Raw genomic sequence first — 19,165 nt, 5'->3', positions numbered from 1 at the left:
CCAGCTTCAGCCTCCTGACCTGCTGGGATTACAGGCATGTGCCATCCTGCCTGGCATGCAGTCCTTTTTATAAATGCACCCTAGCTATCTTTCTGCCTCGTCCTCTTCAAGTTGCTGGGATTAATAGGCATGCATCACCTTGCCTGGCCTTATTTCTGTGTATTTTAAGTGTGTGAGTGGTATATATACAAATATATCTGTGTGTTTTTGGTGTTTTTCGATTTACTTATGTTAATAACATAGAGCTATATAAACGTAAAGAGAATTGGATAATGAAGCCCCGCACATCCTTCATCCAACTTCAACCCCAATTTTATGGGCAAGCTGATTTCAGGTATATTCTCCTTGTGTTGTTTCAATATAAATCCCAGATGTGATTTGACCCTTAAATATTTCATTATTCCTTATTACTTTTAAATCTCATAATTTTCTATACTATTATAACTTTGAACAAATAACATTTCTTTAGATTTACACACTTATTTATCTCTTCTGCTGCTCTTCATTCTTCCCAGCACCTTGAGGTTCCATCTGGAATCTTGTTCTGTCTGAACAACAACACTGAAGAATACTCTCTAACTTGCAGGCTGGGATTGTGGCTCAGTGGTAGAGCGCTCGCCTTGCACAGGTGGGACCCAGGTTCAGTCCTCAGCACCACATAAAAATAAAGGCATTGTGTTGTGTCTGTCTATGCCTAAAAAATAAGCATTTAAAAAAATATTCTTTTCAGCATAGATCCATTGCCAACGTAGCTTCAGTTTCCATTTGTCTGAAAATGTCTTATTCCACTTTCATTTGTGGAGGATATTGTTCACAGGGAATTCTAGGTTGGCAGATATTTTTTCTTTTTTTCTTTTTTTTTTTTTAAAGAGAGAGAGAGAGAGAGAGAATTTTTTTAAATATTTATTTTTTAGTCTCGGCGTACACAACATCTTTGTATGTGGTGCTGAGGATCGAACCTGGGCCGCACGCATGCCAGGCGAGCGCGCTACTGCTTGAGCCACATCCCCAGCCCTGGCAGATATTTTTTCTTTCCTCACTTTGAAAACATTATACTCTTGCCTCTGGTTTTCCTATTGAGAAGCCAAAGCTCAGTCTAGTTTCAAGCTTTAAAGTAAATCAGTCTTTTTTTTCCTCTGGCTGCTTCTAAAAGTTTTGTCTTTGGCTATGAGCAGTTTTTTTTTTTTTTCTTTTTAAAGAGAGAGAGAGAATCTTAATATTTATTTTTTAGTTTTCGGCGGACACAACAACTCTGTATGTGGTGCTGAGGATGGAACCCGGGCCGCATGCATGCCAGGCGAGCTTGAGCCAGCCCCCTATGAACAGTTTTACATTGAGGCTTTTAGGTGGTTCTTCAATCTTTGGCTTCAATCCTTCAATCTATGACTTGAATTTTTTAAAATCAGTTTTAGCAGTTTCTCGGCTTTATTTGTTTGCTTCTTCCCCATTCACTCTTTTCCTTATGAAACTCCAATTTCAGATGACCTAAACTTTCTTGGATTTTTTTGTTTTTTTGTTTGTTTGTTTGTTTTCTGGGGGCAGGGGTATTGGAGATTGAACTCAGGGGCCCTCAACCACTGAGCCACATCCCCAGTCCTATTTTGCATTTTATTTAGAGACAGGGTCTCACTGAGTTGCTTAGTGCCTCATCATTGCTGAGGCTGGCTTTGAACTCATGATCATCCTGTAGATGGCCTAAACTTTCTTAATGTATCCCTGATGGTCTCTTAGTCTGTGTTCTGCTGATTCTGTTCTGTCTCTCTCTCTCTCTCTCCCCGCCTCCCTTCCTCCCTCCCCTTCTCTTTCTCTTTCTTCTTTTCTTTTCTATTTTTATTTATTTATTTTTGGACAGGGTCTTGCTATGTTGCTCAGGCTGGCCTTGAATTCCTACACTCAAGCTATCCTCCTGCCTCAGTCTCCCAAGTAGCTGGAACTACAGATAGGTACTACTTCTGCTACAAAATATCTAAACTGAAATATAGAGAAATCCAGGCAGTAGCAGTACATACCTGCAGTTCCAGTTACTTGGGAGATTGAGGCAAGAGGATCACTCAAGCCCAGGAGTTCAAAGACAGCCTGAGCAACATAGCAAGACCCTGTCAAACAAACAAAAAACAGGAAAGCAGGGCTAGGTACAGTGGTGCATGCCTATAATCCCAGTGACTCAGGAGGCTAAGGCAGGAGGATCACAAGTTTGAGGCTAGCCTCAACAATTTAGTGAGGCCCTAAGCAACATAGTGATAATTTGTCTCAAAATAAAAAATAAAAAGAGCTGGGGATGTAGGTCAGGGATAAATTACCTCTGGATTCAACCCCTAGTACCAAAAAGAAAGAAAGAAAAAAGAAAGAGATCCTAATTCCATTTTTTTAATAGTTGCCATCTCTCGAATAAAATTCGAAATTTTGTCTTTTACATCTTGAAATATAGTTATTTGAAAGTCCATGGTTTGGCTGAGTGAGGTGGCACATGCCTTTAATCCCAGTGGCTCAGGAGGCTGAGGCAGGAGGATTGCAAGTTCAAGTTCAGCCTCAGCAATTTAGCAAGGTCCTAAGCAACTTAGCAAGACCCTGCCTCATAATGAATGAATACATAAAAAGGGCTGGGGATGTGGCTCAGTGGTTAAGCATCCCTGGGTTCAATCACCATATTAAAAAGAAAAAAAAAAGTCTGTGGTCTGACAGTTTCATGATCTGGGTATCCTATGAGTCTTTTGAAAAGATTGTCTGCTCTCCCTTGAACTTTGTTCCTTCTGTCACATTCCCTTGTTTGCTCAGCTATTTTAATTAGGGATTGGGGGCATATATAAAAATTGTTCAAAATAGCTGGGGACCATATCAGTTTGGAGTTTGAAGAATCAGAGGAAAGCATGATTTTTTTTTTTTTTTGAATTTTTTAATATTTATTTTTTAGTACTTGGCGGACACAACATCTTTGTTTGTACATGGTGCTGAGGATCGAACCCGGGCCGCACGAATGCCAGGCGGGCGCGCTACCACTTGAGCCACATCCCCAGCCCCAGGAAAGCATGATCTTGCAGGCAGCAGATTCAAGTGGAACTGTGAAGGGGTCTGAGGCAGATCTGCTCTGTGGTTCTCCTCAGCTTCTCTAATTAATTAAACCATTGTTTCTCCTCTGAGGAATGAGAAGGAGGCACAGACAGATGTCACAACTGTTTCTCCAGGGATCATTCTTCTATATGGAGCAACTGAGAAGTAGGACATGAACTTCCCCTCTTCATTTAATGATGGCAGATTCAAGGTCTAGATTTGGGGGTCCAGCCTCCTTTCTGGAATAGCTGTTAGGTTTCACAGATGGGATCATGATGGAATGACTAGATTTCTCATAAAGGCAGGATATTCCAGAAGGCTAAGCATATATGATTAAAATAGGACCATAGTGTTCAGGGTATATACCACTATATGTGGAGATGGATTGAGTAGTTCAGCCAGGTGGTGGGTGTTGTTCCAGTTGTCCGGAAGAGGGAGGGCTTATCATGCCAGGGTGGACCAGATATCTCAGGCTTTGCCTTATCCCCAGATGTTTGCAAGTTAACAAGTGCCATAACTTAGAGATCTCTTCCTCTCAGTTTCCTACCACCTCTCTTCTTACCACTAGATCCACATTCCACTAGTTTGCATTCTGGTTTTAAAACTGTTTATCTATAAAACCATTCAAGAGCTGTCTTGCATTTTGTATTTGTGGAAAGCAGTGTGTACATAATCTTCAGATTTATACAAAGTTTACTCTGGCCTGCTTGTAGACAGTAGCACACCACAGCCTTGCTCTTGGCCTGCAGTGTTTTGTGTCTACTTGACAAATTTTAATGTGAGTTGTAACATAGTTATTTGGGCTGATACCAACATTGAATCTCTTGGCAAAGTTAGTTAGCCTTGGAAAGTGAGCATCTGCCCATAGGACCATGATTAATAAAGGTCATTACTAAAAAAAATAAATAAATAAATTTAAAAATAACTGGGCCCAGTGGCACATGCCTATAATTCCAGTGGCTTGGGAAGCTGAGGTTGGAGGAACTCAAGTTCAAAGCCAGATTGAGCAATCCAGTAAGGCCCTACCCAATTTAGTGAGACCTTGTCTCAAAATAAAAAAATAAAAAAATAAAAAGGGTTAGGGATGTAGCTCATTGGTTCAGAGCCCCTGGATTCAATCCCTAGTACCAAAAATAAATAAATAAATATTAAATATTAAAAATAAATTTTGGAAATAATTTGAAGCCGAGGATTCCAAAATTCCTGGATCTTCTTCATTCAATTCAAGTGACTGAGATTATTTGCTCTGAGGGCTAATCTCATTCTGGGTGACTGGTAAACCTAGAATAAAGACCCATCCCCAAGTGTGAGGAGTTTGCAGCATCTCTTCCCCCAGCCACTCGAGGAGGTCAAAAGCACTGCTTTGCTTCTCAGCCATCTCTTCCAGGACTGGCAATTGTCTTGAGGGGAAAGTAGCCCCAAATGCCAGACTTGCCTTATTCTCTAGCCCTGAACTCCTTCCCTGCTTCTGATATCTTTTTAGCAGATGTTTTCTTTTTAAATATTTTTACTTGTAGGTGGACACAATACCTTTAATTAATTAATCAATTAATTATTTCTGTGGTGCTGAGGATGGAACCCAGTGCCTCATAGGAGCCAGGCAAGCACCCTACAACTAATCTACTAGCCCAGCCCAGCAGATGTTTTCTATTTGCCTTGCTTTTCTAGTTCTCTGTGGAAAGTTTGGCCTGAATTACTTAGTCTCCCAAAACAGGGATATCTGATTTTCACTTAACAAATTATTTTGTTAAAATATAAGGGAGCCAGGCGGGAGAGCGGCGGGGCCCACAGCGTGACTCGCCTGCTAGGCGCTGCCTCTTCCGCCTCCATGTCTCACTGCTGTCGCCGTGCAGCCATGTCCGAGGAGAAGCTCAAGGAGGGTGTGAAGACGGAGAATGACCACATCAACCTGAAGGTGGCGGGGCAGGATGGCTGGGTGGTGCAGTTCAAGATCAAGAGGCACACCCCACTGAGCAAACTGATGAAGGCCTACTGCGAGAGGCAGGGATTGTCAATGAGACAGATTAGATTCAGGTTTGATGGGTAACCAATTAATGCAACAGACACTCCAGCCCAGCTGGAGATGGAGGATGAGGACACCATCCACGTGTTCCAGCAGCAGATGGGAGGCATGGCCCCCAGAGGGACCACCCCACCCCCTGCCATCGTCCTTGCATTTGTTATTGAATGGTGAGCGACCACACTGATCACAGAGGAGTCGGAGAAAGACAAGGACAGGCACCTAAACGATCCTCAAAGCACTTCAAGTGCAGCTTAAAACTCTGCAGGGATGAGTCTACAGCTTCCATTGGGCCAATCACATTGTTCTCTTTGTGAAATGAGTTTTAAGGTTTTGGGTTTGTTTTTGTTCTCGGTTTTGTTCATTGCCCCTCTCCAAAACATGTTTTCCTTCAAACTTGTGGCCAAATGTTGGCTTTCAGTCTGTGGCCAGGCTCTCACCCCTGGAGAAGTGGTCACTACTGGAGCTACTTGTCCGAATCACGTGGAGAGCTCATGTTCACACTGTGCATCTGTGGGAGAGTGTGGGGGGTGGAATTCCACCAGGCACATTATTAAAATTCTAAAAGCTGCAAATGACAGACCTCATTAAGCATATGGTATAGTTGAAGGCAAAATACTGGAATACTTCTTCAAAGGTAAAAATCAAAATAAGTCCTTCAGTAATAAGGCCCAAGTGCTTTCTGCTCCTGAGTGTGTCCCTTCTGAGTCTGAGGCCCAGGATGTCACCTCTGAACTCAGTGCCTGGGTGTGGGTATGTGGACAATGATTGGCACAACCAAAACCAGCTTTTATCTTTTCAAAACCAGGAAATAATTACCATGTTTCTCATTTGGTAATTGTATTGTGGCCTCAGATTTACTTCTAACAGATAATTATGGTCTTTATATAAAGTAAGATGAAATATCACTGAATTTGCAGTTATGTTGTATAAAAGAGCTGCTTCAAAGTGTGGTTGCAAAAGAAACCCACAGAAAGGTGACTTAGTGTTCTTATGGATTTTTACTTTGCCACTGTCCAAATAAGTATCGAAATTATGCATTAGAACAGTGACTCCAGTTCTGTGAGATATTTGGGAATCTATACCAATTAAAATGTTCATAGTTCTGCCTATCATCCTGTAAGTATCTATTGCTGCTTGATGGCCATTCTCTGCCTTTTATAGTCACCTGACAGTGACCCATCACCTCGCTTGCTTGAGATCTTGCAGAAATGTCCTCATTTCCTGTTTTGCTGTATGGGCTCTGGTGGGATGTTGTTGGCTCTGTTGTTTGTTCACCAATTTGTACATTATGTTACCCTTTGCTACTGTAAACAGTAAAGATAGTTTGGTTAAAAAAAAAAATAGGGGGCTGGGATGTGGCTCAAGCGGTAGCGCGCTCGCCTGGCATGCGTGCGGCCCGGGTTCGATCCTCAGCACCATATACAAACAAAGATGTTGTGTCCGCCAAATACTAAAAAATAAATATTAAAATTCTCTCTCCCTCTCTCTCCTCTCTCTCACTCTTTCTTTAAAAAAAAAAAAAAAAAATATATATATATATATATATATATATATATATATATATATATATATGAGCCAGGAGAGGGTGGTACATGCCTGTAATTCCAGCAACTCAGGAGGCCGAGGCAGAAGTTTAAAGCCAGCCTCAGCAAAAGTGAGGTGCTAAGTAATTCAGTGAGATCCTGTCCTAAATAAAATACAAAATAGGACTGGAATATGGCTCAGTGGTTAAGTGCCCCTGAGTTCAATCCCCAGTACCAAAAAAAAAAAAAAAAAAAAAAATGGCAGATGTGGGGGACTAGGTAGGAAACCATTATAATAACCCAGATGACAGAGGTTGGTGGCTTGGACCAGTATGGTGGTGATGGAGGTATATCCTATAGGAATCACTGGCAAATTGAATATGGGGATGGAAGAAAATGACCATCAAGAATGATTCCAGGGGCTGGGGATATAGCTCAGTTGATTGAGTGCTTACCTTGCATGTACAAGGCCCTCATTTTAATCTCCAGCATCACAAAAAAAAAAAAAAAAAACCCTCTAGGATTTATAGAATGAATATAAGGGTGAATGGTTATGTCATTTTGTCAGATTTTGAAGACAAGGATAGGAACTATGTTGGAGGCAGGCATGGGAGGGGGAAAAAGTGCAATTTAGGTCATGGTAAGCATGCAATGCTTCATCAATGCCCAGGGGAGGTATCTCATGGATGGCTGGGCATATGTGTCTAGAGTTTAGTGAGAGGGATGGACTAAAAATAAAAGTTAGAAGTCGTCAGCAGAGAATTTGCATTTTATATCAAGAGTCTGGATGAGTTCATCCACAGACAAACTGAGCCTGGGGCCCCCAACATCAGGGGGTCAGAGAGGTGGAAGAAAAACCTGAAATAGGGTGGATGGCAGAGGGCCCTGGAAGCTAAGTGCAGAAAGGGCTTCCAGGGCTGTGCATGGTGGTCCATACCTGTAATCTCAGTGATTCTGGAGGCCGAGGCAGGAGGATTCAAGTTCAAGGTCTGAGATCTGCATTAGCAACTTAGCAAGGTCCTAAAAAAAAAAAAAAAAAAAAAAAAAAAGTGGCTGATATAGCTCAGTGGCAAAGTGTTCTTAGGTTAAAAAAAAAAAAAAATCCAGAGGGAGGGACAATTGACAGACTGGCAAGCTTGAAACAGATTGGGTAGGGAAAATGAAGGCTGCTCCCTTTAGTGAAGAGATAAGAGACAGGGGATTTGTGGTGGGAATTTAGTGTTCCCCATCCTCAATTTATCATTTGATTTTGTTGATGGTCTTTATTCTTGTTAAAAATTTGTAATCACGCTTACATGTAGCAGACTTGTTTCTTTGATGCTTTTGGCTTCCTTCCCTCTTTCCCATTTCGGGACTATGTGTATCCATGTGGCATCCATGTGTGAACATTTGGGCCTGCGGCAGGGACACTTGGCTCAGGAGCTGGGGAGGGTTGGAGGCCAGGATAGACTTTGCTGGTCAAGCTATAGGTAACAGATCCAAGGGAAAGTACTGGGGTCAGAGGTCCTAAGAGGTGGGAAAAAGGACCCAATTCTATTCCCTCTGAGTCTTGATTTCCTTGTTGGGAACTGGGGTTTAATTTCTGGCTTTCGAGGTACTGGGAGGTTCCTGAGTATGGGGGGGAAGAAGCAGCCTTGGTAAAATGTTCAGGGCTGTGCCTCAGGGACAGGGATCATCACAACTCAGGCTACTCCAATCACACTTTGAAGGTAAAGGGCTCGTTCCTGGACAATTGGGGATGCTGAGGCCAGAGAACATTCTCACACACTTTGGGCCCCAGGAGAAGCTCAGAGGCCCGTCAGCCCTACAGGGTTCTGGTGGCATGTCAGGATCCTGGGCTCTCCTACCAGAGTCCAGCCTTGAAAGGATTGGGGCCAGGGTGTCCACAGTGAGATGGGGAGTAGAGTCCTAAAGTAGGCTTTAGGGGTGGCCCAGGCCTGCTTCTGCCTGATGCAATGAGCCAGTGCTACGGGGAGCAGCTAGGGAACCAAGGAAGCAGAAGCACTTTGCAAACTGAGAAGTGCCTTGTATAGGACAAAGGGAAATGCAAATGACATCATACTTTGCAATCTGTCAAGTGCCGTGGATAAGCTAGCTGCTGGATTTGAGTGGACAACTCTGTGTGTTTTCTGACCTAACCTGGGGTTTGGTGGCTGGAGATGGGCCCCTAATCTGTTACTGTTCCCCGGTAAGTGTCAACTGAGCAAGTCCAGCAGGAAATGGGAAGTCTGGGGGTGGCAAACCAGGCAACTGATTCTGTGGCCGTGTCCCCCAGAGCCATCCTCCAGCAGCAGGGTTCACCTATGGATGCCACCATTGCAGCCCTGATCTGTTCCGGCGTTGTCAACCCTCAGAGCATGGGCCTGGGTGGAGGCGTCATCTTTACCATCTACAATGCAACAACAGGTGGGCCCCCATGTGACCCTCCCATGGGGAGAACAGACTTATCCACAATCACAGGGTAACCAATTCCCATGCCCCTTTCTGGGTGGTCCCAGGCTCCCCTGCTCTGCCTTCTTCGTTTCCACTGGAAAGCCTTTGTGGGCAGGTTCTATTCCAAGTGTTAGCACCAAGAGGGAAACTGAAGCCTAGAATAGGCTGGGGCCATCTGGGGGGCTATAACCATTCACCTACCCTGCCTTCCCCAACTCCAGGAAAGGTGGAGGTCATCAATGCCCGGGAGACGGTGCCGGCCAACTATGACCACAACCTGCTGGACCAATGTGAAAAGGCTCTGCCACTGGGCACAGGTGAGGGGTCCTAGGAGGAATCCCCCACTTCCACCCCACTAAGCTGCTGGGGCTGACCAGAATGCACCCTGAAGGAACAGTGACCCTCATGGACAGGTGACACCCTAGGTGGAGCATGAGAGCTGGGGTAGGAGGAGCCCATGCAGAGTCCCTAATCTGCTGGGATTGGGGGAATCTTCCTGGAAGAGGGGTTCTCTGGATGGGGAGGGGTGATTTAAGGTTAGAACCAGGCTGGTGGGGATGGGATAGAGGGACAGGGCTTCTGGAGCCAGTCTGTGTAGGACTTTATGAACCTAAAGGTGGACGTGCACAGAAGGCAATGGGGAGCCATGGGGGTATGTGCAGGGAGGAATATGGTCAGAAATGGACTCCAGAAGCTCACCCTGGCTGCTGTAGCTGGGGTGGGGGTGGGAGCTGAGTGTGGGAGGAAGAAGGAAGCCCTGGTGGGCCTGGAAAACACAGGGCTGAGGGCAAGGATATGTCACACAGGAGCCCAGTGGATTGGGGTGCCTGGGGAGCTCCGTGGCTACGCAGAGGCCCACCACCGCCATGGCCGTCTGCCCTGGGCACAGCTGTTCCAGCCCACTATTGAGCTTCTCCGAGGGGGATACCGCATGCCCTCTGTCCTGAGCCAGTTCCTGAACAGCAGGTTCCTGCAGCCTTCCTTACAGGCATCAACCCTGAGGTGAGCACACACAGTGGCCCTGGGCTTAAGGCCAGCCCCTACTGACCCCAGCCAAACCCCAGCTCTGCCTTGGTCCCTCCTCACACTGGAGGGTTGACCCTAACATAGTGCCAGGGGTCTTAAGGCCAGGATGGCTAGTACTTCTCTTTCTGGGTCAGAACCTGGCTCAGAGAAGCTAAGCCAGGAAGAATTTGATGCCTGATTCATGGGAATCCGAGGGTGTAGATTTGGGCTCTGCCATCTGCCTTCAGGCCCTAGGTTTCCTTTTTCACTCTCTTTGAGGTGGTAGGAGGGCTTTGGCTGTTCCCTGCCCCACCTGCTATCCCACTGACAGGTTTTCCCAGGGTCATGGGAAGGGCGGGCCATGGTGAGCTTAGATTCACTGGGGAAGGTGCCCTCTCTGGGCCAGGGCCATAAGTGAGGAGGTTGGTATTCAGCCCCACCTGCTTCTAAAGAATCTGTCCCCCCATTATCTACCCCAGTGTCTCAGGACCCCTGGACAGAACTGTCTTCCCCATACAGTCCCTAGGATCACACTGGAACCCTGGCAGGAGTGTGACTGCCCTCTGGGACCTAGCCTCACCCTGAGGTTGCCCCCCACCCCCTAGGCAGCTCTTCTTCAATGGGACAGAACCCCTGAGGCCTCAGGACCCATTTCCATGGCCTGCGCTGGCCACCACCTTGGAGACTGTGGCCACGGAGGGCGCAGAGGTCTTCTACACAGGGAGGCTGGGCCGGATGCTGGTGGAGGATATTGCCAAGGAAGGTTAGCTGCACTGACATTCCAACGCCTCATCCCTGCCAGAGAAAGAGTCAAGGGGGTTGAGGCAGGCCCTGCTAGAGTGCTGGCTGCTCCCAGGTCTCAGAGAGTCAAGGCACCCAGCCTAGCCACTGCTGGCCTCAGAGGCCTCTGTGGTAAAGGAATTCAAGGAGCAGAGCCCTTGTGAATTAGGGCTGATGGAGGGGATTACAGACCTCCACAGCAGGCCTGGGCAGTTGGGTGGACCCACCCTCCCAATTCCCCTCTCCTCTTCCTCTTCCTCTCCCCACACCCGCCTTCCTCTGGTCTCTGTCTACCCACCCCACACCACTGCACATACACCCACCATCACCCTTTCACGTTGACATGGCTAGGGTGCAAGGGGACCCCCGTGAGTATCCTGGTGCCCTTAGCAATCCTTTGCCTCACTTTCCCATCTGTACCTGGAGTCCTCTCCACCTCATCCCAGGGAGCCAGCTGGGTATGCAGGACCTGGTTACCTTCCAGCCTGAGGTGGTGGATGCCCTGGAGATGCCCCTCGGAAACTACACCCTGTACTCACCGCCACCACCTGCGGGGGGTGCCATTCTCAGCTTCATCCTCAATGTGCTGAGAGGTAAGACCTCGCTGGGCCTCTTGACCGGAGCCCTGATGGGAACCCGAGCTCCTAGCCCAGTCATGGTGTTGGGTGGTGTATCAGTTAGGTTTTCATCATGGCAATGAAATGAAAATTGTAAAGAAAAGGAATTTCAGGGGTGGAGGGATCTAGCTCAGTGGTAGAATACTTGCTTCTCATGCATGATGTCTTAGGCTAATCCCTTCCACTGCAAAATAAAATATAGTAAGTAAAATGAAATAAAATATTAGAGAGGATAAAAAAAGAAGATGAGCTTGGTGGTACCTATCTGTAATCCCAGGTACCTGGAAGGTTGAGACAGGTTCAAAGCCATCATGGGCAACGTACCAAGACTATCTCAAATAAAAAATAAGAATGGCAGAGATACAGCTCAGTGGCAAAGTGCCCCTGCAGTTCAATCTCCAGTACCACAAAAAGGAAAGAGAAAGAAAAGGTTTACTTAGTTCACAGTTTCAGAGGTTCAAGGACATGGTGCCTGCACTGGCTTCATGGTGGGTGATGGATGTCAGACAGCAATGGTAGGGCAAGCAGCTACATCTCAAACCAGGAAGCAGGGAGAGGTGGGTGGGGCCAGGCTTGCTCCTTTCATAACAACCCTCTTGTGAGAACTACCGAGAGGTTGCACACAAACCACCCTCCAACAGCACACCAGTGTCCTAAGGATCTCCCACTAGGCCTCACCTTTTAAAGGTTCTACCACCTCCCAATACCACTACCCTGGGAACTAAGCTTCCAATCACAATAGGCCCTTGAATAGAATGCACCCAAATTATATTCCAACCATAGCAGGTAGCCATTGCCCTTTTCTGCCCAGCTCTCTCCTCCATAAACTATGTTAGCAGATGCATAATGTCCAAGACAGGGCTATAGACACTGGGCAGGAAGGTGTGTTTTAGAGTTGGTCCTTCTCTAGGGGATTGGCCCATATTTGAGGTTTTGCTAAAGGGATTGACATCTTTTCCCTAGTAGGTGACGCAGTCCCACAGTAACTCTGCAGGTAGTGAGTGAGCTTCTCATCAGAGATATGCACTCAGGTTGAGGTACAACCCAGGATATTACAACCTGCAGCGGGCAGGGTCTTGGCAGTGCCCAGGTCTGAGCCTGCCTGAAGTTGACTGTATTAGTGTTCTGTTGAGTCTTTTTAGGAGACCAGCATTCAATTCACTGTGCAGAGTAACCCCCACCCGCACCTGCCCCCTCCCAGGGTTCAACTTCTCTGCGGAGTCAGTGGCTAGACCTGAAGGGAGAGTGAGCATGTATCATCACCTTGTGGAAACACTCAAGTTTGCCAGAGGACAAAGGTGGCGGCTGTGGGACCCTCTCAGCCACCCAGAGGTCAAGGTGAGGTGGCCTGGGATTCATGGTGAGTCCTCTTCCTTGCCTCAGGACTCATCATGAAAGGAGGGTCAAGCCTGGCTGGGGAGGCTAGAAGGATTACAGTGGGTCTAGGCCAGGATAGCCTGGGAGGGCTCAGGGAAAGAAGAGTGTAGTGGTCCTAGGCACTGGAAGGGATCCAAGTGTGGGGAGCAGGTTCTGGGTATAGTCTGTCCTTCAGGTAAAGGATCAACCAAAGGAGCTGAGCTTGTTCTACCCTATGCTCTGAGGATGCTACCTGGCCCCTTACTGACCCTGGCACTTGCTTACTTGCCCCAGAATGCCTCTCAGGACCTGCTAGGGGAGGCTCTGGCCCAGCACATACGCCAGCAGATTGATGAACGTGGTGACCACCAGCTCAGCCACTACAACCTGGTCGGGATCTGGGACCACAGGATGGGCACCTCTCATGTGTCTGTGCTGGGAGAAGATGGGAGTGCTGTGTCTGCCACCAGCACCATCAACACACCGTGCGTGAGGCTGGGGGCAGGTGGGCAGGCCTCTCTCCTTTGCTTCTAAGACCTAAACTCCCTCCTGATCTTTACCTGCCAACCTCCCCTTGCTAGTCCCCATGGGGCAATCCCTTGGCTTTTGCTCTTCCCTTCCTCCTGTGTCTCAAAAGGAGTCATACCCAGGACATCTGTGGTTGAAAAGGTTACTGCTGGGTGACTCTGAGCCAGGACGTGCCTGGAATGGGCCTTATTCAGAAGGGTATCCTGATGGGACAAGGAACAAGGGAATATTTGGGGTCCTGGGTGACTCCAGGCTCCAGAATGCTGGTGGAGAGCCATATCATAAGGGATACTGAGAGGTTGGTGCCCTGTGTTGATGGGAGCCCAAGCCTAGGCTCCGTCTCCCCTGCCTGCAGCTTTGGAGCGATGGTGTACTCGCCGAGCACAGGCATCCTCCTCAACAATGAGCTACTGGACTTATGCTGGAGATATTCACCAGGTTCCAATGTCACCCCACCACCAGGTGAGAGCCAAGCCTCCAGTCCAACTTCCACAGGTACCCACTGGGGAGAGGAGGGAAGGTGGGCAGCTACGTGCCAATCCTTGGATGGGTCACCCCTCTCGCTGAGCTGGAGTGTGTGGGTGATGCCTATCCCCAGTTCCAGGTGAGCGGCCTCCATCATCCATGGTACCCTCCATCTTGGTCAACAAAAACCAAGGGTCAAAGCTAGTGATTGGTGGAGCTGGTGGGGAACTCATCATCTCTGCTGTGGTCCAGGTGAGTCTGGGGGTTGCTGGCTAGTGTAGCCTGTTGTCTGACTCTCTAGAGTTGGGGTAAGAGGGTTGGTATGGGGTGGCTGGTGACTTCTCCTCCCTCCATCCTTCTGTTCTCTCCTAGACAATCATGAACAAGCTGTGGCTTGGCTTTGACCTGACAAAAGCCATTGCGGCCCCCATCCTGCACGTCAACAACAACGGCCATGTGGAGTATGAGCCCAAATTTAGCCAGGTGAGGCTGAGTTCTGAGCCAGCACCCCAACCACCCAAGTCCATGCTGCTCAGTGACCTCTGGGAGGAACTCAGCTTCTGTGTGTCTCAGGCCAGACATTGTTCACCTTTGGGGGCCTTTGGCTACTGAGTTGAGAACCTCAGTGGGTAAGGTACTTGTCCTATCTTGTGACCTCCAAGACAGAGAGCAGGGTGTTGCCTATGTTTCTCCCAAGCTGACAGCCTCAACCTCTTGGTTCCTGGTCTTTTATACCATTTTTGGAAGCTAGTTTTCCTGGCTATGACCTTTCACACTCTACAGAGTGATTTTTTTTTCTAGAACACTGGGGGTTGTGTTGGTGTTAGTTCTTACAAACATTTTTTTTGATTACTCCAGCAAAGAACATGGTACAGGTCCAGGGGCTGAATTCTCTAGGCTGGCTAGCCCTTCCCTCCCCAGATGGACAGTTAGCTTCCTTGGAGCATCTCAGGGCTGCTGGGAACCGTTTAAAAGGGTAGCAGCTTTTTGAACCTGCAAAATTTAGGTATAGGGTCAGTTCAACTGGCTGGCATTTGAGGTTCTCAAAGCAGCCTCTCTGTCTCAAGGCTGCCTTGCAAGACCCTTAGAATTATGAGGATTGTATACTGGGGCCATTAGTTCAAGGTGGGTATATACAAAAGATCCCCGACTCATGATGGCTTGGGTTAAGGATTGTTCAACTTTCTAATTGTTCAAATGTCATATGCATTCAGTAGAAATCGAACTTCAAGGTTCCCTAATTGTACATTAGTGGTAAGTTCCCATACAACTTTTCTATTTTTCATTTTCAATGTAGTATTCAATAAATTATATGAGAGAGTCAACACTTTATGAGGAAATAAGCTTTGTGCTAGATGATTTAGCCCAACTGTAGGCTGAAGTAAGTGTTCTGAGCATGTTAAGTATGGCTAGGATAAGGTATGATGGTTGGAAGGTTAGGTGTATAAGATACATTTCCCACTTGGGATATTTTCAACTTGCAATAGATATAACCCTAACTTGTGGAGAAGCACCTATAGTGGCAGAGAACTTCGGTGTTCAGACCATGAGATTAAGGACCTCAGCCTATTGGGCTGAAACTCTTGGAGTTTGAGGCTTCCCTTCCCTGTGTAGGGTCCTCCAATGACCTTGAGTACTCTCTTGGAGCATCAGGGTCTAGAAAACTTAAGTCTGGAAGATCCAGTAACCAGGGCATATCCTCTTAATTTCTTCCTCCTTGATCTTGACTAAAGGCCCTTACTCTGTGACCATCATTTTTTAGGCACTCTGCAAATGTCAGAGACTGGGAACTGGGATTAATGGAATTCAGTGGCCCATGAAGCCAAGATCCTCAGCTCCCTTGGGAAGTCAGAGTGCCAGACATGCAGATTAAACCCTGGGGTGGAGACTGTGAGTGGCCAAGGACTTTCATGGCCAAAGTCCAAAGACAAAGGCAAAAAGGGTCTTGAAGTTTGGCCACTAGATTCTGAGAAATGGGGCCTCTAAGGACTGAAAATCTAGCAGTGAGGGTCTTGGCCTATAAGTCAAAGGACATTGGCAATTCATAGGTCAGGCACAGAGAAACTTAGAACTAAGAGTCCAGGACTCCAAAGACTCTTCCATGCCAGTGGCTCAGGTAGCGCAGCATTGGAAGTCCTCATTCTGAGAACTGCAGACATCTTTGTACCTGGATGTCTCTGGAATCATGGGCCCTGATGGGCAAGGTTCTTAGTCCAAAATGGTGCCTGGAAACATGAGGCCACAGAGGCTCAAGTTTAGGATTTATGAACTGATAAATATGGGTAGGTGCTACTCTAGGGTATAGTACTTAGTATCTTGGAAAACAGTACCTCAGGGTTAAGGGCCTGTCTTGGTCTCTAACAGCCTGAAAGTCCACAGATTCAGGGTCCTGAGGGTGAGTTCTTGGGGCCCAGGCCCTGAGTATCTCCCACTACTAGATCACTCATGCTTCTACCTGGGGCGCCACCTCCTCCATCAGGAGCCTCCAGAACTCCTCAGATTTGCATTCTGAGGCCCTGGTATCCTCAAGCCCAGGACCAAAATGCATCTCAGGGTCCATTGGGCCTGAGTAATTTCCCCATTGCACAGTCCCCAGAGGCAGACCTGCCCCTCTAAGTCCTTCTGATCTCTTCAGGCTATTGAGTAAAGCCACAGGCTCTATGGCCTGTGACCAGCACCCACCCCCTCCACTGCTTTCCCCTTTTCCTGTCCCTCCTTCTTGGTCTGTTTTCCTATTTCCTGTCCAGCCTCTCCCCTCTGGAGGTGGATTCAGCCAACCTCCCTGTGAACCTATCTTCTTTCTTCTCCAGGAGGTGCAGAAAGGGCTACAAGACCGTGGCCAGAACAAGACCCAGAGGCTGTTTTTCCTGAATGTGGTCCAGGCTGTGTCTCAGGAGGGGACCTGTGTGTATGCTGTATCGGACCAGAGGAAAAGTGGAGAGGCTGCAGGCTACTGAGGAGACAGCTTAGCTCAGAGCCAGACTTCTGCCTCGGCTGGACAAGTCCATGGGACAAAGCATTTTGGCAGGATCTAGACCCCTGACGGAAAGGTCAAACTGGAACTGAAAGAGGCAAAGCTGCCAGGGTGGGCTGCCTGCCCTAGATGGACCTGGGTGTCTTGCACCACACTGATTCCTGGCAGATGGATGACTGTGGGGGCTGAGCCTTGTTCTAACCCTTCCCCCACAGCCCCTGGTGGCCATGCCTTGGCTTCTCTAGCACTCCCCTGGCCTCTTGCCCACCTTCCCAATCTGTGTATCCACCAGTCCAAGATTAAAGAGGAACCAGATGGTAACCCAGTTCAGTGGTTCTGAGCAGGGGAGGGGACCCTCAGATAACACCCAGTGGGGTGCATGCACACAGCAAGCTTCTGTGGTCCTCCATAATGCACCACCACAGAGTGGTGGGCTGGGCCTCACCCAGGCCACCCCTGGACAGAGGCACCCCTACTCTGCTCCAGTCACAGCATTTTTGGGCACTCAGATGTTCGGCTAGTCCCGGTTCTACCTATTGGTGGGAAGACAAGGACATGGCCTGAAGCCCTTGCTCCAGCCAACTCCTAAACAGCCTTGGCCCTTCTCTGGATCTTGTCCTCCATGTCAAGAAAAGGATGTGCAAAGCAAGACCTGAGACCCCCAGCAGCCCCAATACCCATATTCTTGACACCAGGTTTTCTCATCCTTGGCAACACTGACATGTGGGATAGAATGATTCTTTGTGTTAGGGGGAGCAGCATTCCTAGCCTCTGCCTGCCTAATACACTAACACCCACCACCACATACACCAAGAGATGACAACTCAAACTTGAAACAGTGCCACGTCACCCCGGTTGAGAACTGCCTGTGCAAACCAGTGAATCCCCAACTGCTGTGAGTGGCTTTGCCAGCTGCCAGGGTGGGCTGCCTGCCCCGGGGGCCACCTTAGATGGACCTGGGTGTCTCCCACCACACTGGTTCCTGGAAACATTGGTGGGTGTTTGTCACTCCAAAAGTGCTGCTGTGGTTGGTTTTAATCCATTCAGGTTGCTATGAAAAAATACAATAAAGTAAGTAGCTTCTGGTGTTTTACAGAACTTATCACTCATGTTTCTGGAGGCTGGGAAATCTGAGATGAAGGTGCCGGCAGGTTTGGTGTCTGGTGAAGGTCCACCCCTTCATAGATGGTACCTTCTGGTTGTTTCCTCACATGGTAGAAGAGGATAGATAGCTCTCTTTTATAAGGCACTGGAGTCATCCCTCATTATCTGTGGAGAATTGGTTCCAAGCCCTTCCAAGGATACCAAAATCCATGAGTGCTCAAGTTCCTTTTATAAAATAGCATAGTCTTTGCGCATAACCTATGCACATCCACCCAAACACTATAAATCATCTCCAGATTACTTATAATACCTAATAACAAATTGTGTGCAGCACCTATAATCCTACTACTTAGGAGGCTGAGACAGGAGGATCACAAATTCAAGGCCTGTCTAGACAATTTAGTGAGACCAGGGTGGGGTTCGGGGGGTGCTTGGGTGTAGTTCAGTGGTAGAGTGCATTCTTAGCATGTGTGAGGGCCTGGGTTTAATCCCAGTACCTCAAAACAACAACAATCAACCCATGCAGTGTCAATGCTATGTAAGTAGTTGATATACTGTGTTGTTTAGGAAATAATGTAAAAAAAAGGAAAGGAAAAAAGTCTACATGTGCAGTTTTTAAAAAATTTATTTTCAATGCTGAAACTCAAAAACAGGGATTTTGTCTGCATTAGGCAAACCATCTACTACTGAGATACGTGCCCATGCCCCTTTGTGAATATTTTTGATCTGTGGTTAATTGAGTCCATAGTTGGTTGAATCTGCAGATGCAAAATCCACTGGGCACAGAGGGATGACCATAATCCCATTTATGAGGTTCCATCCTCATGACATAATCAATCACTTCTCAAGGTATCTTCTAATATCATCACACTGGTGATTAAGTTTAAACATACTAATTTTGGGGAGGACATAAACATTCAGACCATTGAAGGGGTGTACCTCTACTTGTCAGAGCCAAGGAACATGCTATACCACATGGTAGAACCTCCCATTCCCCACTACAGTCAGTCAAGCAGGAAAAAGGTAGTCTTTTAGTTTCTCACAGTGGCTATAAAAAAATACCACAAATTCCTGGCTTAAAACAATAAAACTAAGTAGTCAGGTGTGGCATGACCTGCCTGTAATTCCAGCAACTTTGAGAGGCAGAGGCAGGAAGATCATAAGTTCAAGACCAGCCTGGGCAACTTAGCTAGACCCTGTATCAATCAATCAATCAATCAATGGATAGATAAAAATAAATAAAAACGATAAATTTAAAAAATGGGTTGGGAGGGCTAGGATTGTGGCTCAGCAGTAGAGCGCTCGCCTA

At 47.3% G+C, this 19,165-nt stretch overlaps 1 protein-coding gene and 1 pseudogene across 5 annotated transcripts in view; both read left to right on the top strand.

The window, feature by feature from the left end:
* The window catches only part of Ggt5 (gamma-glutamyltransferase 5), a 36,489-nt gene extending 18,639 nt beyond the window's left edge, over window positions 1-17,850 (top strand). For 3 of the 5 annotated variants that reach the window (XM_076866572.1, XM_076866445.1, XM_076866729.1), the window contains 11 exons: window positions 8,870-9,000; window positions 9,249-9,344; window positions 9,834-10,029; window positions 10,638-10,795; window positions 11,259-11,405; window positions 12,631-12,767; window positions 13,080-13,270; window positions 13,669-13,808; window positions 13,912-14,030; window positions 14,151-14,261; window positions 16,589-17,850. In XM_076866572.1, the coding sequence (XP_076722687.1) occupies window positions 8,898-9,000; window positions 9,249-9,344; window positions 9,834-10,029; window positions 10,638-10,795; window positions 11,259-11,405; window positions 12,631-12,767; window positions 13,080-13,270; window positions 13,669-13,808; window positions 13,912-14,030; window positions 14,151-14,261; window positions 16,589-16,735 (1,545 nt within the window). In that variant the 5' untranslated portion in view covers window positions 8,870-8,897 and the 3' untranslated portion in view covers window positions 16,736-17,850. Of the gene's footprint in view, window positions 1-7,683; window positions 8,783-8,869; window positions 9,001-9,248; window positions 9,345-9,833; window positions 10,030-10,637; window positions 10,796-11,258; window positions 11,406-12,630; window positions 12,768-13,079; window positions 13,271-13,668; window positions 13,809-13,911; window positions 14,031-14,150; window positions 14,262-16,588 lie in introns of those variants that run through there. The other 2 variants (XM_076866647.1, XM_076866507.1) reach the window with 2 other exon arrangements.
* Window positions 4,904-5,235, top strand: LOC143408130 (small ubiquitin-related modifier 3 pseudogene; annotated as a pseudogene).
* Window positions 17,851-19,165: the final 1,315 nt, after the last annotated feature.

Source organism: Callospermophilus lateralis, chromosome 1, assembly GCF_048772815.1.
Source record: "Callospermophilus lateralis isolate mCalLat2 chromosome 1, mCalLat2.hap1, whole genome shotgun sequence".
Lineage (NCBI taxonomy): Eukaryota > Metazoa > Chordata > Mammalia > Rodentia > Sciuridae > Callospermophilus > Callospermophilus lateralis.
Note: the sequence above shows the minus strand (reverse complement) of the source record. Positions and strands in the feature narration are given on the sequence as shown.